Source organism: Vicugna pacos, chromosome 13 (genome assembly GCF_048564905.1).
Source record: "Vicugna pacos chromosome 13, VicPac4, whole genome shotgun sequence".
NCBI lineage: Eukaryota > Metazoa > Chordata > Mammalia > Artiodactyla > Camelidae > Vicugna > Vicugna pacos.
The window spans coordinates 33,562,951-33,582,322 of NC_132999.1; the positions used below are offsets into that span (position 1 = coordinate 33,562,951).

Below are 19,372 nucleotides of genomic sequence, written 5' to 3' on the forward strand. Positions count from 1 at the left end.
CCCCAGCCTGAGGCCCTCTCCAAAAGTCCTTCTTTGCACCTTCCTACTCAGGGTGCCTCAAGGCCTGATTCAAGCACCATCTCTTCCGGGAAGCCTCCCTCTGATGAACTCTGCCACCTTCCCCAGCCAAAGCCCATGTGCCTAGTGCACCAAGTGACTGTGACACAGACGCTGACAATGGAAAATTATGGGGGATAAATGAAGATTCTAGCAGCAAGGAGGTATTCACCATATGTTTGTTGAATGAATGAATGAGTGAGCTCTGGAATATATGCATAATAAGCATGTACAGACACACATGTTTTCATGGCACTCCCCTACTAATCTGCAAGCCTGGGGAAGACAGGGGAGCACAGTTACTCTACAACCCAGCTTGGAGAGGGTAGGGCCCAGGGAGAAGTTCCAGCCTGGGCAGTCTGGGGCCCTACTCTCTGCAGAGCTACTTCCCAGAGCCCGGGCGCAGCGGCTTCAGGTGGAGGTAAATACCATTCTTGGAACGCAGGACTAGCTGGGGCAGCTTGATGGGCACCTTTGAGGGGTCCAGGGCAAATTCAAAACGGAGCAAGCAGAGGGCCGTGACCACCTTCATCTCGTTCATGGCAAATTGCTGCCCAATGCAGTTCCTGCGGTGAGCAACACAAAATGACATCAGGCTGTGGGGTGCCTAGAGTAATGAAATCCCATGCTCTCAAAAGCCAACAGAAATCAATAACTATTTTTGGATGAATAATTGACTGATTGAGATTGGCCTGGGCTTAGGAAACAGATCTTGGGAGCATGGTGAGGGTCCCAAACCAGGTAGACTCACATTGTGAGCTGTGGCTTAGGGGTCTGTCTTGGAATGACTCACCCACCCCACTGGCCAGGGACATGAATGTGCTAATGGCAAGGAGAAGGTCCCTAGAACTTCCCCTACATCAGGATCACCACACACCCCACAAGGTCCCCCTCATTATGCCTCCCCCACAACATCCTTCATCCTCACCTCCCTGGTCCAGAGGACCGGGGATGTCGGGCTCTCCTTACCTGGGCCCAGCAGAGAAGGGAATGAAGGCAAAGGGGTGGCGTCCAGCTATATTCTCAGGAGAAAAGCGCAGGGGGTCGAAGACCTGAGGGGACAAGCCTTGCTTAAATACCTGCCAAGTCCAGGGCTGGTGGTGCTCACCCCACAGCCACCCACCCCATCTGACCTCTGGGCCCTGGGATGGCATACCTCAGGGTCGGGCCACACTGTACTGTTCCTATGGAGGGCATAGATGTGCAGAGAGATCAGGCTGCCTGTGGACAGAGCAGAGGTCTGGTGACCAGATGGTCTTGGGACAGCCAGGCCAGCCTCCTAACAGAGCAAGAATCCTCCAGTGTCCCCCTAACTCAGTCCAAGCCCCTGCCTGAGCACTGCCAGTGACAAAGTTCATCACCACTCTCAACACAGCGAAGTGCTTTTGATCATCTCACACCCACTTCTCATAGACCCAGCACTGGGCACAGCACCCAACACAGACATCTATAAAATGGAAAGAAAGGAAAAAAAAAAAAAAGGAGAGCTGAATCCATCCACCACGAGGAAGGACAGGCAAAGACTATTACATACTTTGTATTTTCCAGTAACTGACTCTCAAGAGACGTCTTTATTCACGATGTTATGCTAGCAGTAGTAACAGCTACCACTCGTTGGGTGCTTACTATGTGCCAGATCCAGAGTTAAACACTCCTGACAAAGCTACCACATACAGTTGTACAGGTTGTACACTGCACAGCATCATAGTCGAATGGAATGATGCCTCCTGAAGTTGTTCAGGGCACAACCTTCAGAATGGTACATGACAGCCCTGATGAATGTTGTCTCTTTAATCCCGACAGCAACCCTGTAAGGCAGGAGCACTTCTCACCCTCCTTTGACAGAAGAGAGAGCAGAGACTTAGAGGTAGAGGGATTCACCCACACACTGTGGTGCTAGGATACGGACACAGGCCAAATGCAGAGCCTGGGCTTCTCCCCACCAATGCAAAAGTACAGAGAGCATCCACAAGGACTCCAGTTCCACCCCCAGATCCACCCAATCCCACCTGCGGGGAGAGAGCGGCCATCCACAAAGTTGACAGGCTTGCTGAGCTGACGGTACACCTGCGGCACAGGCGGGTAGAGGCGGAAGGTCTCCTTCATGAACATGGTCAGGTATGTCATCTTCCCCAGATCATCCCTGCCGGCGACACAACCAGGCCTTTCTGGGATGGGGAGCAACAGGGTCCTGCGGGAGGGCAGGCCCAGCCCCGACACCCGCTTCACCACCACCACACACCCGAGACTCAGAGGGATGTGCAAGCTCCCAGTGTCCAGGCCAGACTGGACGTGGGGTGGCCACTCAAACCCAGGGGTTCTGGCTCTGCTTTTCTCCACCCCTCCCTCATCTTCACTGCTGGGAAGGGAAAGCACATGACCTTGAAGGTGTATGTGCAGCTGGCCATCAAGGTCACTTCTGGGTCTCTCAGGGCCCCCCAGAAACCCCACAAGGGATAGATCTTTAGGTTCTGCTTGATTTCCCCTGCGGAGCGGGAATGGAAAGGAACAGGGGCTGATAGACAGTGGTCGAATGAAGTAATAAATGCATAAACAGTGACAAGCTTGGGCGGGGTTGTGGGGTGGAAATGTATCTGTATCAGCATCGTCGTCTGTCTGAATGATGCCTCCTGAAGTTATTGTATCTTCTCCATTTTGCCGCTAGGAAGCTCAGACCCCAAAGCAGCCCAACTATAACTACTGTGCAACACCTTGTTGCAGAGCCCTAAACTCTAGGGTTTCCCCCATCCTCATTTTTTCTATATTTTATTGCATAAGTATCCTTTAAGTTGCTTCAAGTTCAAGATGGAAAGAAGCGGAGATAAAATCAATAAATGTTTCAACTCCCTGCTCCTGGGCAGTGTTCACATTGTCACTCAAAGTGGAGTTCACAGCTCTCCCTTTGCTGATCTGAGCTTCCAGCCCCCTTAGAAAGCCAGCTCAAGCCTCGGCCCTTTTGATTCCTCTGCCCTTGACATGAGGCCACTCAATCTTACCCCATTCTGTGGTTTTCTCTAGATATCTGGTTATGTCAGTTTGCTTTTCTAAAAATTCCCTGAGGCCAACAACTTGGCTCCTCCCTCTCCTCACCTCACCCTCCTCACCTCACCCACACCCCTAACAGCACCTGGCACATGGTCGGACACCCTAGGAGGTTTCCAACGTCCAACCAATAAAACCACATCCTTCAAATTCCAGATTCTGGAATTATAGGTCAGTCTCCCTCAGAAAATCTAAAATTTCTCCCCGCGTTAAGAGGTATAAACTGTTAGGTATAAAATAAGCTACAAGGATATATTGCACAACACAGGGATTTAGCCAATGTTTTATAATAACTATAAATGGAGTATAATCTTTAAAAATTGTGAGTCACTATGTTGTACACTTGTAACTTATATAATTTTGTACAGCAACTATACTTCAATAAAAAATAGAGTTTGTCCCCTCAACTGAGCATTTTCTGTGCCCCTGCTGTGTGCACCCTAACCCCGGGCTGGAAGTAGCACAGGAGCCCAGAGAAACAGCTGACAGGACCCGAAGCCTTGAGGGGAGAAGGCAGGAAGAGAAGGCATGAGGGTGGGAGAGGAGCCTGTGGGAGACTGCCAAAGGTCATTCTGCAGAGAGAGGTTAGCCTCAATCAGTGTCATGTTAATGAGTTCACATTTGAACCAAGAAACAAAAACGATCAAAAATTTTTAAGTGATGGAGTTTGGGAAACAGCCTTTTCTTCTTCATCAGAGGAGTCTCGAGGCTGCACACGGCCATCCAAAGACTATGTGGGAGGGAATCAACTCCCCGGGCTACCCTAGCTCTGTTCATCCCCAGTTTCCAAATCTTTCTCTCCCAACGCTCCCTGCTCTATCCAGGAACCCAGAAAGGTAGTCAGGTTCTGCCATCAGAGGAAGTCAGCACACGAGAAATCAGCCTTCTCTACATGACTCACATCTGAAAAGGATCCGTTGTGGGAGACTGGGCTCAGGGGTGTGTCAACACACAGCTCCCCTAAAAGCTACAGCATTGGAGAGAAAAGGACAAGGGCCTCTGCCCTCACCTAGTTTCTAGGATGGCCCTGTGTCGTCACAGATGACACCAGACATCATAAGCACAGCCCTGCCCTGTCTTTGGGGAGCAGGACAGACTGGGCTCACCTACAGCCTCACTCACCACTGGATGGAGTCTCGGTCCCCAAGAATCTCACGGATCTCCTCCCGACAACGATGCTGGTGGTCGGGGTACCGAGCCATGCAGTAGAGAATCCAGGAGATGCCACTGGTGGTGGTGTCATGGCCTTCAAACATGAATGTGTCCACCTCGGCCCGGAGGTCTGCATCTGACAGTTTGATCCCATCTTCATCCTGGGTCGGGAGGCACAATGGGACAGCCCAAGGCATCTGAGGTAGGTACCAGCAAGGACTCATAATGGTAGTTGTCAAATGAAGGTCCGAGGGAGGGAGGGAAAGCTTCTTTTCAGACTGGGGTCAGGATCTTCCCCCAGATTCTTATTTGTTCTCTCAGGCCCAGCCTGGATGCCTCCTACTCCAGGAAGCCTTCTTTGATCCTTGTGGCCAAGTGACCTATGACTTTACCCAGCCCTGTAAGCCCTGCTCATTTGACACACAGAATGCCACCTGGAGGGGGAAGAGATCTTTGTCAATGTCCACCTCCTGCCTCCTCTACTAGACTGTGAGCATCCAGAAGGCAGGGCCAGGGCTTTCTCATCTTCTGCGTTGGGAACTAACCCAGGGTAGGGCTCAATGAGTTTGTGGAGTGAGTAAAGGACCAACTGAATAAGTGAATGAATGAATGAATGAGTAAATGTATAACTAAGATCCTAAGGTGCTAAGTTTCTTCAGCATTTCAGAAGCCTGAATTGGTCTTCCGTCCTTCTGGCATCTGACCCCGCCTCCCTGCTACTACATCTCTCTCCAGTGCCAGAGCCAGCCACACCCTGCACCTTCCCACCTGTGAGCCTTTGCTGACAGGTATCATGGGACAAGGAACAGGTCATATTTGCTAGGGAAAAGAGGAAGAAAGTGCTTAACAGCCCCTGCTGCTGTTTGGTGAGCCCTGTCCCAGAAGGATGGTCTGAAGACCTCTTGGGCAGTCCTCAGGTAGGAGTGGGCAACACTGCACTCACCCGAGCCCCCAGGAGGATGTCCAGGAAGTCCAGGTGCCTCCGGTTCTGTATCTTCTTCCACTCTTTCTCATCCTGCAGGGCTGCCTTCCGTTCCCTGATGACCTGGTCTAGGCCAGGAGCACAGGATGTCACTGCCTGGGGACCCACCCTCTGTCTGACGGGGAATTGAGAGCCTGTGATGGGAGGGGCCCCCCAGGGACCAGAACCTTGGCTTCCTGTGTGCGGGCTGTGCAGGAAAAGCCTACCTGTGTGGTCGTGAGCCACCTGGCAGGCCCGCAGGAACCTGCGGCCGTGCGGGGTGAGCCAGTAGATGAAGTCGTTATGGTACTGGAAGGAATCGATGCGCTGCTGCATCAGCAGAGTGAGATCGCTCACCGCCAGGTAATATCTATTGTCACTGCACAGCAGAGGGAGGAGGAATGCTCGGACACTGATCCACGGCAGATCCCGGAGTGGCTCTGTTTCAGAGTCCAGCCTCAACCACAGTACTTTCTGCCCGAACTCTCCATGCCATTTAAGCCTCCCACTAAAGCCATGGAAAAGGCCTGGCTCCATCTGAGTGGGGCTCCCCAGGGTAGGACCTTATCTCCTCTCAGACCAGGGGCCTAGAGTCCTGCCACCTCTCCCCTTCGAGCTGGCCTGGGTAGAGACCGCAGTCAGCCATAAGGGCCCCCTGACCTGTGGCTCAGGCCGATGTTCCCTTTGCCAAAGGTGCACTTCATGAGTGAGTCCAGCGCCATGTGGCCCACATCGCTGAAGATGTCAAAGCTCTTATTCTTGAGAGCCTTTTCTTCCCACTTGTCCTGGAGCCCAGAGATGGAAGGTAATATGGGGGGTGGGGCAGCTGGGCTGGGTGCATGGGGAGAGGACCCACAGCCTGTCCTCCCTCCCTCGTCTGCACCCCTCGTCTCTGGGGTGGCTTCCATCCTGCTGGAATGGGGTGGCGGTGTGGGAAAGGGCCTCAGGGTCCGAGGGCAGAACCAGAAGGCAGGCCTCACACAGCCCACACGGACGCTTTCCCCCAGGAAGAGGAGGGCCGAGGAGTGCTGCGCTCCCCTGCACAGTCTGTGAGTCAGGCCCGCGGTGATGCTGGGGAGAAGTTTCCTGCAAGGGGGAACGCTGGCCTGGGTAGCCTCTGGAGATTATCCAGCCCTGAGACTCTGAGCCTGACCCCTGGCCCCAGCATCCTTTTTAGAGATGAGTTGCTGATGATGCTATTTTAGGCAGTTGTGCTAAGCTAAGAATGAGGAGAATCCCTTTAGATATGACAGATCTTCCTAATATTCTCTAATAGAGGCTGCCCTCAGATTTGCTACAGTAAGAGATTTATTGGAGTCTCACAGAAGCCCTTCGATCTGGGAAGAGGGAGGACTGGGTCTCTTAGTGGAGACTAGAGCCAGGGCTCTCTGGCCACTTGGAGCCTCAGCCCCTCGTCAGCCCCCAGCATGCAGCAGGTATCAGGCAGAGCAAGGCTGCTGGCAGATCCGGGCCTCAGGGCCTCAACAATTCTCCTCACTGCCCTCCCCCAGGGAAAATTGGGGGTGGGGAGGGGCTGGCCCTGCAGCACAGCACAGGGAGCTCACCAGCATGACGTGTGTGGACTCAGCGAACAGGGCCACATAGGGCTTCAGCACATCATAGTGGAAGCCAGGAGTGAGCAGCTTGCGGTGCTGATACCACTTGGGCCCGTGGAGGACCAGCAAGCCTTTCCCTGGGGAAGGGGTGGGAGAGAGAGGAGCCAGTCAGTTCACATAGTCTTGCCCCACCCCTGGCAGCCTGGAGCCAAGCACACGCTGCCCCACCCAATCCCACCACTATCCTACCTGCCCAGCCTCGTAACAACATGACCCAGCTCTGCCTTCCAGCCACCCATCCTCACAGCCTCTGGTGACACGAGCCTCCGTCTTACCACCACTCCTTTCCTCAGGCCCTTGTCCTAGTTAGCACCACCAATAAAATCTCCTGGGATCACCTCAAGTGCCATCTCCTCCAGAAAGCTGTTTCTCACTCTGACACAATGTCCAGAGCCTCTGCTCTGCCTGACCAGGGAAGAAGACACCCCTAACAGGAGAAGGTGGCAGAGCCTCACCTCCCCAGGAGCCCGGAGCACCCCCCACCCCTATCTTCCACTGAGCAGCTGAGATTAGAATGTGCAGTTGGGGGCCAGGTGGTCCAGTGAATGGAATAACTATCTGCATGGGGACTGGGCAGGGAGAGATGGAGCAGGGAAGGATCCTGCTCACCCAGCACCAAGGACAGGGAGGCAAGTGCCCACTCACCAATCCACTGGAGGAAGAAGTCGTACACATCCGGGGCCTTAGGGTCTGCAGGAGAAAGAGAAGTTCAGATCAAGAGGAGACTGAAGGATTCCCAGAGGAGTCTTAGTGATAAAGAGGGTGGAGACCTAAACTGCCCAGACTTAACCTCCCTACACAATGCCCTGAATCCTTTGCTCTCAGGAAGCCCCACCCTCTCCCGGGAGCCTTCACCTCCACGGCCGTACACTGCTTTGGCATAGTCAGGCTCGTAGATGTTCAGGAAGCCAAGGAACGGTCCCACCCAGAGTTGGTGGGCGTAGGGGAACTGGTGGGTCCAGGACACCACCTTGTCCAGGCTCCCCGTCTGCTGGATCTGAAATGACAACAGAAGGCCAGGCCACTCAAGAAAACAGTGTCACCAGCCAGGCCCTATGTCCCTGGGTAGGGAAGACAGAGGGCTGCCCAGGAAGGAGTGTCCCTGCCTCCTCCTGCACCCCCCTCCCAGCCAGACACCCCGTCCTACACATCTCTGGGCTCAGTCCCCTCTCCAGCCCCATAGCCACTGCTCTAAGTCCAAGCCATCCTCTTATTGCACCTGAGTCAGCTCAGCAGCCCCACACTGGCCAACCAACTTCCATCTGGTACCTGACACCAACCCACAAAGGCTGCAGCTGGAACATTTCTTTTCAGAATTAAAGGTTTTCATTAGAAAGGTAGTACCAGCTTGTTGTGCACTAGAGAAGCCACCTCAATTCCACCCCTGTTAAGTCATGCAACACATTTCTATTAAGGACCTACTGTGTGCACGGCACTGTCTAGATGTCTCAAGGGAATGAGATAACCATGGTCCGGCCCTTTCATTCTGTGAGGGGAAGACTGATGATAAATAGGTGAACAGCAAAGTAAAATAACTACGGACAGTAGTGAGTAAGCACTAAGCAGGAAATAATCACAGTCCTGTGAGAGAGACCGACAGGGAGGACCTGCTTAGACAGAGGGGTCCAGGATGACCTCTTGTTGGAGAGGACATTCCAGGTCAAAGTGGAAGGATGGTCAGGAGCGGATAAAGAGTAAGGGAAGAGTAAAGGGAAGAGCCTTCCAGTCAGTGGAAACAGCAAGTACAGAGTTTCTTGAGTAGTAAAAAGCCTGGTGTCTCCCAGGAGCGGCCACGTGGTGGACAGTGGCCTGAGAGGAGGTTGGAGAGACCATCCAGAGGGTAGTGTGTGCTCTTTGGAGGTTTTTCTGGCCACATCTACTCATCCAGAGGTGTTTTGTGTAGATAGAGTATATGATAAATATTTTTCCAAAACCTGCCTCTTTTCATTTAATGTATCTTGTCCTTCCTTTCAAACTAGTGCCTTTAACTAGTGCCTCAGTATTTTTAACAACTGCCTAGTATGCCAGTGTGGGGATGTAACATTACATATTTATCCATTTTTCCCTATCTGGAGAGAGTGTTTCAGAGATACACTTAAAACCCTTCAGTGGCCTGCCCATGGGCCTCAGAATAAAATCTGAGCTCCAGTTTGGGGAGGTATAGAAAGAGCTAGTCGTCATTAAGCACCCTCTGTGTGCCAGGCCGTCTTCTAAGCATCTTACATCTTGACCCATCAAATCCTTACAACTCTATGAGGTCTTATTTTTCAGAAGAGGAGCCTCAGGTACAGAGACCTGAAGTTGTTTCCCAGGGACTCACAGCTTGTAAGGGAGCTGGGCTGTGAACCAAAGAAAGCTGACCCGTGGCCCACAATCTTTGGAGCTGGACAAGCCTGGGTTTGAATATTGATCTCCCCCATTTTTCAGATGGTGAACTTTTAGGTTCTCTGAATCTTCCTCTCCTCATTTGTAAAGTAGAGGTGATAATACCTACCTCCTGGGACACTGTGATGTTAATGAGATCATGCGGAGTGCGTGTAATATTAGTTTAGGTCATGTGTGGCATTCAAGGCCCTTAACTGACATAATGTCTTTAAGGACCTAGCATTGGATTCTGCATAAGGTAAGCTCTCAACTAGAAGTCTCCTCCCCTTCAAGCCTACTGTCCCTGACTTCTTCCTCCAAACCTTGTCCCTGCATCTCCTGCCACATCTTCCTTCAAAATGCTCACAAATTGCACTAAAGAATGTGCTCTGAACATGCCCTGAGATACTTCCACCTGTGAGTAAAGCTAAACCTTGTCCCCTGTCATATGGGAACTGACCTTGGGTTACACTCTCCAACTCTGTTCCCCTGGAAAATTTGACAATGGTAGAATGTCAGTTCTGTTGCCAGGCAATGTGGCTATGGCCAAAATGAACCCTGGTTGGTAAATAACATCTGGACTGGGAAGAACCGTGAACATCTGAGGGGGACACCACACCTTGGGCTTCCCTGATTGTGGTGAATCTTGTAATGTGCATGACCCTTGTAGGGACCCTGGGACTGTTAGTGAATATGGGGATTCTGTAGGACTGGGGGATTCTAAAACAAGGTGGACCCACACTCATGATGGGAATCCCATCTTGTTCCTGGCCAGCCCCTGAGGAGCAGGTGGATCACTGATGTCTGTGTGGATGTTGTGAGGGATGTCTGACACTGCCTTGCTGGCCATCTGCCCATATCCTTGGAGTAGATGTTAACTGTGCCTCTGGTAGCCTAGTGAGTCTGAATGTTTAAAAGTAAGACAGCCTTCTGGGTTGTGGCATCACCTCTGTGCTTTTGCTTATACCATTCCTTGCTCCTAAGCTACCCTGTACTCCAAAACGCCTGTGGACATTCTGCTTGTTCCTCAACACCAAGCCTGAACACCCTTCTCCAGGAATTTCTCTAACCTTCTACCAACAGACATCTCTGCCTCTTCTGGGCCTCTCTGGCACTGTTAGAACCTTACCCACATTTCTATCCATGACAAAAAAAAAATTAATGAAACTAACATTGACGTTCACTGAGCATCTGATGTGTCCAGACACTGAGCTAATCCTGCTACACAAATTCTCTCATTGAACCCTCAGAAAATTCTATAAGATAGGCACTATCGTCATAATTCCCACTTCACAGGTGAGGACCAGAAGCTCAGTCACACGGCTAGTTCGCAATGGAGCTGGGGTTCACACCCAAGACCCCCAACTCCACTTCTGGGCTGTGAGTTTCCCAAGTGCACAGATCACATGTGTGGCATCCCCAGGTCACCACAGAGCTCAGCAGGGGGACACAGCATGTGCTTGATAAACCATGTGCTGAATGAATGGAATGAATAAAGGACATGACAAAGAAGGAAGACACAAAAGGAGGGGAAAAACATACAAAGCATCTGGCTAATCTAGATGCTGGCCAGCGACAGTCCCATGAGGAACCAGCCAAAGGGCTCGCTCAATCTGCGGAGTCAAAGAAAGGTCACCACCAGCACTCCCTGTGTGGTAAACAACACTGCAGATTTCTTTTTGTTTTTCCCAGTGAGCCCTAGCCTGCCGGCTCTGGCCAATGTCCAGATTCACTGCTCGTTTCTATATTTTTTTCTCTTGACATGGAGAATAGAAGGAAACAGATGTGAACTGAATATCTCCTCTACTCAGGTACGTGTGAGTGAATTCCTAGATTGCCTCCTGTGTCTGATACAGAGCAGACAATTACTCTCTTTCTACAGATGAAAAAACTGAGGCTCAGAGATGTGAACTGACTTGCCCATTGTTTGTAGTTAGCAGTGCTCTGACCCTGGTTGGAGCCCCACCCTCTCTTCCGCACACTGAAGCCTCTCGAGGTTGCTGTGTTCAGCTGCACATGCTGTGCACTGCACCATCCTAGGTGTGCCATTCACGATGAGGTCTGTGCAAGAACTGTCCCTGCTTTCACTCCCCATAAAATTCCCTTTCGTAGCCACTCAAGGAATCTGTGTGGTATCTTCCAGGAAACAGCTTTGAAGAAGGACACAGGGCATGTGAAAATGTAGCCCCCAGGTATCCTCATCTGACCCAAGTCACTTCCCCCAAGGGCCCTGGGGACTGGACCTGGCTTCTTTGGTCTCCAGCCACCCTTCTCTACCTTCTCCGGGGTTCCTCCCCTTCCAGGCTGTAGAATCCATTATAATCTCTCCAGAGAGCCCCTCCCTTGTTGACTCTGAACTCATTATCTTGAGTTCAACATCAAGAATTTTCACTGCCTTTGTGAACACAATGTCCAGATGCTTACAATTGCTCAGCATCGTCTCCACTCATAGGTAAAAAGGAACTTCTTTCTGGCAACCCTGACTCCTTTCCTGCCTCCTTCCTGGTTAGTGTCCATGGAAGAGTCCCCTTCCCCCTGCATTTCTCTTATTTTTCCATGTGTCTTCCTGGGATTTCCTTACCAACTTTCTGATCACCATGGTTGTTCCCCTTCTCTCCATCCCTCCCTGGTCCAGGGAGCCTCACTGACAGGCTGTGGGGAAAAGCTTAAGTCACCGAGAATCCAGACTCACAGGATCTCAGGGTGGGAAGGAACCCCTGGCTGCTCTGGTTCATCTGAGTCCCCACCCGCCTTCTCATCAGCCATGAACATGCCCCCCTGCAACATTTCCACCTCTGACAGGAGACCCTGATCTCTTGCTAACACATTCACAGCTTGAGCTGCCGGCCTCCCCATGCCCAGCCTTCTCCTGCATGCCCTGGATCACCCCAGGAACCTGGTAGGCGTGAGGATAGCTCTCAGCACCCAGCCTCACCAGTGGAGCTGCAGCCCATCAAAAGGACTGGGGCATTCTCTCTCTGGCGTGGGTTGGGGGGGTCACATGGATGTCTGGCTGGCTTCTCTGGGTTACACAACTGGATGCCTCAAATCCGTCCTCAGATTACCCAAGCTGGGACACCTACAGGGCTCTGAGGTCTGGGACAGCTTGTTTTTCTCCAGAAGGAAGGAAGCAGGGAAGGAGCAAGTTGTGGAAATAATTCCCTTATCCTGGTCCCACAGCCACAAGCCCTCATCCTCACATTCACACCTTGTGTCAGCCTCACCAGGAATAAACGGAAGGGGGTAGGAAGAGCAAGCACAGGCAGCACTCTCTTCTCTGCTCCCCCAGAATCGGAGAAGTTTTGCTCCTAGGAACAGACCTGAAAGGGATTTCAGTATCACCTCATCACCCACAGCCCCCACTTACAGGTGGGAACAGTGCACCCCACAGACCAAAGAGAACCATCTGGAGTGAAACGGACAGACTGGGATCCTGACTGAGGCACTTTGTGCTGCCGCCCCGGTTAACAAGCCTGCCCAAGCCATCAGCCCGGTGAACTGAAGCTCCATGGGTGAATGGAGCTTAGCCCATCTGCTGCAGCCACAGCTCTCACAGCAGGCAGCAGCGTGGGGCTGGGCAGGGGTGGTTGAGAAAACATAAAGCTGCCTACAAAATGGGGATAGAAGAACAACATGTTAGGGAGGGGAGAGGGAAGGGCTTTCCTCTTCCTCAGCATTTTGGAGCTCCCTTGAGGCCAGGTCATGCTAATCTCCAATTCCCAGGACCCAGAGTTGCCTGGCCAGCTCCTTCACCATGTGTGAGTCCCTGCCCTGAGAGCTCAAGCATCTCTAGTGACAAGAAACATACTACTTTTCAAAACAGCCAAACCGTCTTTGGACTGTCTCAATTCCTTAAGGACTTCTTAGTCACCTCACTGAAAGCTGTCTGCCCATGGCCTTCCCCATGGATCCCTGCTCCACTCCCTGAGGCCACACAGGCTACCACTGACCACTGGGAGCTGGGGGCCAGATCCTCCTGGGTCTGCTCTCCTCCAGGATGGCCGTCCCTATGTGCTTGTGGGTGCCCTAGTCTCAGCCTCTCCCACCCTATGGGCACTGCCCCAACACACACCAAATTGGTTAGCACTCAGCATGTGCATGAGCCCTAGCCAGTATCAAGGACAGCAAAGCTGTGTGTTCAAAGCTAAAGGGTTAGGAGTGCCTGCTGAGAAGACCCAACTAAAGTTGTGAAGGTGGGGCATCTCTGAAAGAACTATAAAAATCAGTGGGGGAAAAATGGGCTCAATCTACACAAACTATTTAGAGATTCAACCATGATGTTGAGCAGAGAGCCATGGGGAGCCTCGGAGGAAAGGTATCTATGTGTAATGTCCCAAATGATTTTCCCCCAACTCTAGTGACAAATAGGTGATTTCATCCTCATTCTTTCCTTTCAGGGACCAGTGTACTACTACACAGGTATATGTGAACACAGGTGAAACACACAACACCCAGAAGGAACTCCTGGCTCAAAGAAGGAGCAGAGAAACTTTGGGTGAGAATGACATGGGTCACCACGACTCTTCTAGCCACCACGTATTGGCTAGGAAGTATGGTGGGCCTTGCCCAAGGTCATACGACTTTCACGCCCAAGTCTTTCTGTTCCAGAGGCCAGGTTTTGCCCCCTGAACACCTCCTTGTCTTCTACACAAAAGATGAACTACAGCTCCAGGAATAACCAGGTTGCAGAAGAGCCCAGGGAAACATCCAAACACCTAAGAAGACAGGAGGCCATGGGCCCAAGAAGTGCCCGAGAGTCCGAGGGTTTGCCAACATTGGTCTTCACCCTGCGCTTTGCTGCACTGAGCTGGGTCATGCAGTCAACCAACGGGCATGAAGCAATGACTCTAAGTGCCAGGCATGGTGCTAGTTCCTGGGGACACAGTGTGAATAAGACAGAGCCCTGCCTTCCTCAAACTTACATTCCAAACGGAAAGAAAGGAAATTAACAAGAGTCAAACACATCAGTCACACAGTCCCAGACAGTGATAACTCTAGGAAGTTCTGGCAGCTGCAGGGACAGGGTCGACTTCCCCCTGTTTTTTGAACTCTCTCCTGGATGTCCTCCCACTTCTCCTGATGGCCCCTCTCAGCTGCTCCTCACTCATCATTTGTTAATCAAAGACTGCGGCTCCCCACAATCTGGCCCTTGGCCTCCTCCCATGTGGCACCTCCTCCCTGTAAGCTCTCACCCTCTCCCATGGTTTCCTTTACCATCTACCTGACACTGGTTCCTAAATTGACAGCACGTCCCAGCTGACCTTTACCCTGAGCTCCAGACCAGCCACCCCCTGGACATCTCTGCATGACATCTTCCAGGCCCTTCAGACCCAGCCTTTCCAAAAGTGAACACAGCATGTCTGCCCCCTAAATCTGCCCATCCGCCTATACCTAGGAATAGAACCACCATCCTTGCTGATAACAGCCAGAAACAAGGAATGGTGTTTTCCACACGATTCATAGTGATACTAAGTGAGGTGCCCTGGGGAGGCTGACCCTCTACCCTGCACAACGACCAAGTGACTTACATCGGAATCAGCAAACCAGAACTAAGAGAGCCAAATGTAGCAGTTCTGGCAGGTGGTGGGCAGGCCAGGGGCAGGGGGTGGGAAGGGAAGGTCCTGCCAGGAAACACTGCGAGTCCAGAATCCAGACACTGACAGGTGCTGTCTGTCAGAGCCCCTAAGCCTCCTCTTCCTGGGTCTCAGATCCCTGCCTGTTTACACTTAGACATAAAAACTCATTCCTCCTAGTTACAACTCAGTCTTGTGGTTCAAGGAGTCCTTTATCCCTTTAGATGACTTTGCCAGATTCCGCTGTGAGCCAGCTATGTCGATGCCACAGCCTAACAAAGCTCCCAGGGCAGTCCTGTGCCCCCTTTTCCTAGTGCATGAAGGGGGCTTCATTGACATCGTCACATCTGGCTACAGTGGAGGCCTTAATGCCTCCCTCCCCCACCACCCACGACTCCAAGACAGCCTGCTCTGCCTCCCACTGCTCTACATCCCACCAGCTCACTCCATCAACATCTGCCTAGACTGTGGCCTTGATCTCCACCTGCTCTCCCTGCCTCCTACTAGTCTCTGCCAATCTAGTCTTTTGCCCCAATGCCAAAGTGATCTTTCTACCACACAAATCTGAGCCTGCCATGCCCTTGAGTGAATCCCCTCCATGGTCCCCCATTACACTCAGAACCAAGTAAAGCCTGTTGACTTAGCCTGCAAGATCCCATGTGACCACCGCTACCCACTCCCAGCTCCCTCTCTCTCACCCCTCCAGAAGCACAGAGCTACTAACACAAGCATATATTAGACCTAAAAACAAATATCTGTTGAGCGAATTCATTTCTTAGATATTCAATGCTCTTTCCAGCCTCTCCCTTTGAACCGGTAGTGTCTCCTGCCCTCCTTCCACACTTCCTCAAGCTGCTACATCCAGATCTTCTAGGACTCACCCTGGGCCCAAGGATCCAGAGCAGTCTCTCCCACAGACTGGGTTCCTCTACAGCTGCTCTAGTCTTGTTTCTTCCTCCTCTGGCCTCAGCAGAGGAAGTAATTGATCAGACAATGCTAGTTGCTTGGGGAAAGAGGGAACTTATCTAACTCCCAAAGACTGAGTTGATTTGGAAGGAAGGAAGAGGATAAAGAAAGTGAATGCCTCCTTATGTTTCACAGTACGAATCCCTCTACAATGGCCTAACACCTGACATCTATCTTCCCAGCAGTTTGCAAAGTACCTATACTTTAACTCTTTTGATCTTCGTCTAACCCGGCAAGGTAAAAATGCTTTTCTCCATATAACTGACAAAGAAAGGGAAGCACAGTGAAGGCCCATGATCAATGTCTGCTGAGTGAAAATGAGCCAGAGCCCCAGACCAGGGCTCCTTACTACAAGGTCAAGGGAACTGCCCCAGCAATGAGCAGGGTCAGTGAAGAGGACTACAGCCTCAGGGCATCACCTTTCCTGAGCTTGGAGTTGGCTTTCTCCCTTTCTCCCCTCCAACACAGGTCAGATTCGTGGGCCCCTCCTGGGGGCCCCAACCTCAGGCCAACAATATGGCTGAGCACTTACTATGTGCAAGGTCCTCCCTGCGCCCCAGAGTGGAATGAAGGGGACCTGGAAGAATAAGATGTGATCCCGCCTGAAGGCAACACATTCTAAGAATTGAGGAGGATGACAGGTAGAGGACAGACTATAATTAGAGACCAAGAAGGGAGAAGTTCATCCTGATGGACAGCTCTTCCTCTCCCCTAGGGCCTTCCTTCCACCCCCCGGTCCTCCTCCTTCCTTTCCTCCTTCCATCACCACTTGGCCTTGGAATCAAACTTGCAGTTACTCTACATGGACTGATCACGTCCTGAATGGAAAGGCACAAGTCCTGAGCCCAGCTTTGACTCAGTTCTTGAGCTACGGTATGGACATAGGCATGTGCCTGGCCCTTTCTGAACCTCAATTTCCTCATCCTTACATTAGGAAAGATAATCCCTACCACACCTTCTTCATTTGTCAGACAAGTAAGAGAAAAGGTACCAAGCCCAGGAGGAATGCAGAGGCATAAAGGACCTGCCATGGTTCCCCAGGAAACCTTTGCTGTACACAAGAGCAACCACCCCTCCAGCCCTTGCCTGGCCTCCCTGGTGCCAAGGCCCTTCAGATACTTGTGTTAGAGCCAAGAAGCCAGAGCTTGACTGTGTTCCAAATCCTCTACACACTCTCTAGTGGCGGGAGCATTTAGGGGAAAGAGGGCAGCTAGCTCTGATATGAGGGTGGGGGAGCAAGTTCTCTGTCCTAGGGAAGCCCACCAGCTGAGGGTAAACCCAGCTTTGATGGAAGCAAGGAGATGTGGGGGGTACACGAGAGGAAAGGGATTGAAGGTCTCCCTAAATGCCTCTCATACCCACATTAGGGTCAGACCTCAACCTTCCCAGGAAGGAAGCCTTCCCTGTACTTAGCAAAGCCTCCCCAAACACCTCCTCGTCCCTCCACTTGTCTTCTCCGTCGCTGTCTCCTTAATCTATACCATGACCTGCTCTCCAGCGTTCAGTGTTCGTTCATCCAGTGATACCTACTCTGTGCAGGCTTTGAGCTGGACCCTGAGGGGACAGGGAAGAGTCAGACCAGATCTCCATCCTCCAGGGGTCATGGTCAAGTGGAAAAGATGAACAAGTAAATGGAAGATGCCACCCTTATGGGACAAGTGCTGAGATACAAAGCCTGGGGCTGATGCAAATCCTGATTAGTCACCCCACCAACCTAGGGGCAGGGAAGGCTCCGGTGTCTGTTTTCCCCTCTAGAAAGTAAGCTTTTTAAGAGAAGAATCTGGGCCTGATTCATCTCCCTGACCCATCCTGTCCTTTCCTGGGTGTCTCCTGGATACAGGTAGGTCACTAGGACATCCTGGGAGGGTAGTTATTTGTAGGGGTGAAAATAAGCCTGGGCAGTTCTCACCCCAACATAAAGCTCACCCCCAGTGTCACCCATGGAGGAAAGGCAATTCCCTAGAAATGGGAAAAGTGTACTCAAGACGTAGTAAAAGTAACCATTCCTCTCTCAAAGCCTTAATCTTTGGCAGCTATACCTGAGTTCCCAAACCTGGTTGCAGATCAAAACACTCTGGGGTGTTTTTTAATTGACTCCTAGTTCCAATATGTTAATTAGGATCTCCAGGATTTGGGACTCAAGGAATCTGCTTCTCCCAGCTGATTCCAATGCAGCTGCCTCTTGCCTCATGTTCAGAAACCTCTGGCCTAGATCCCCATGAATGTAGGGAGCTAAGAGGTGTTCCTGACAATGGGTGTTAAGGTGGCCCCACCATCCTGACATAACTGGGAAGATTATTCAGAATCTGAACTCAGGAAGATGCCTGGCTCCCTATGGTCATGGCAGGGAGAACCTTGCCTTTGGGGTCACCAACTGTTTAAATGGTCTGGGCGGTCTTTCAGGTGAGAGCAGGCATCTTTGCCTCCACTTTTATTTTCTGCCCTAAAAAAGGGAATCTTTATACTACATGGAACAAGAGGATGCTGATTAAGCTCTAAAAGAGATTGCCTAGTCGTATGGGACTATCTAGCAGGGTTTCCCCAGATTATTGCTGAGCACTTAGCAGAGCTCTGTCTTAACCTTGGACCTCAGAATGACGGGACAGAGTCTGTGGCCCTCTTGGGCCCCAAATTCAAAGTGCTCCCCACTCCTGATCCCCACCTGAGGACAGCTTGGAAGGTGGGAGTGAGGGGAGATCCAGTGGAAAGCTGAATGGAAGCCACGGATCCCAGGACCTCATTCCCCTGTGCAAGCATAGTCTCCCTCCACAGCCTCCAGGGGTTAGGCTGGATTCCCTGAAGGAAAGGAGGCCATTTTCTTCCTCTGTCCCCCTCCAGGCCACTTACCTCGAGGGCATGCCCGAAAAGCCAGTGGGTGGGAGGACCTGGGAAGCTGTCTATAGCCCGGGCCAGCATCTGCCTCCGTAGCAGCAGACGAATGAGCTTGAGGAAGCCTAAAACCAAGATCAGTCCAAAAGCCCACACACCCAGGCGGGAAAGGCTCAGGGGGAGCAAAGCAGTCACCATGGTTGGAGTCACAGCGACCCAGGTTCCTGCCTGCCTCCTGCTTCCCTCGAGTTCCCTTATACTGTGAATCCAGGCACCCCGCCAGCTCCCGCTCCAGCCACGCCCTACAATCAGCAGCAGGTGGCTGTGGGCTGAGCGCCACGGGGCAGGGACAACAGGCCCCGAATTCACAGACAACAGAGGAGACAGCCTGGCTGACTTCTCCCAAAACTCAATTGAAGAGGCGATGGGCTTCAAAGAAACTAGGCAATGGGTAGCCCTCTTTGGTTCCTTCGAGGAACAAACCATGGGAGTGCAAACTTGGGTTAACAAACTTTGATACTGAAATGATTGCTTTTATCAAATCATATTCTCACCTTTATGTAAGCACATAAGAAATGTGTAATCAAAACCAATGCTTTCTACATTTGTCTTTATACTGCTACTTCAAAGCAAAATGTCTAAGAGCATAAAAGGCTGAACTCTCAACACCAGTCACCACCTTATCTATGGAACTTAGTTGCCTTAAAGCTGCTTTGCTAGCAGGAACCTGCTACAATCTGTCTCCTTGCCATAAAAAGCAGAGACAGGCTTTGCTTGCTTTGCTTACCTCAGGGTCATAGGTTCAGGGCTGC

General features: G+C 51.6%; 1 protein-coding gene and 1 long non-coding RNA gene across 2 annotated transcripts; one reads left to right on the forward strand and one right to left on the reverse strand.

Annotated features, from left to right (window-relative positions):
• Nucleotides 1–279: 279 nt before the first annotated feature.
• CYP4B1 (cytochrome P450 family 4 subfamily B member 1) lies at nt 280–18,775 on the reverse strand. The gene is made up of 12 exons (XM_072974502.1): nt 18,579–18,775; nt 7,684–7,825; nt 7,474–7,518; nt 6,778–6,905; nt 5,873–5,997; nt 5,440–5,591; nt 5,195–5,301; nt 4,222–4,412; nt 2,067–2,200; nt 1,214–1,278; nt 1,027–1,109; nt 280–623 (listed from the first exon to the last, which is right to left on the reverse strand). Exons 1-12 carry the CDS (start codon nt 18,756–18,758, stop codon nt 440–442), a joined length of 1,536 nt encoding a protein of 511 aa, XP_072830603.1. The 5' UTR covers nt 18,759–18,775; the 3' UTR covers nt 280–439.
• LOC140700654 (uncharacterized) lies at nt 4,368–4,853 on the forward strand. The gene is made up of 2 exons (XR_012079130.1): nt 4,368–4,453; nt 4,573–4,853. It is a non-coding gene; the product is annotated as an uncharacterized lncRNA (long non-coding RNA).
• Nucleotides 18,776–19,372: the final 597 nt, after the last annotated feature.

Coding starts and splice junctions, on each gene's coding strand:
- CYP4B1 (XM_072974502.1), bottom strand. CDS start 18,758: ATGGTGACTGCTTTGCTCCCCCTGAGCCTTTCCCGCCTGGGTGTGTGG. Junction 5,998..6,777: donor AGTCCACACACGTCATGCTG/GTGAGCTCCCTG, acceptor TCTGGGCTCCAG/GACAAGTGGGAAGAAAAGGC. Junction 5,302..5,439: donor GGTGGCTCACGACCACACAG/GTAGGCTTTTCC, acceptor CTCCTGGCCTAG/ACCAGGTCATCAGGGAACGG.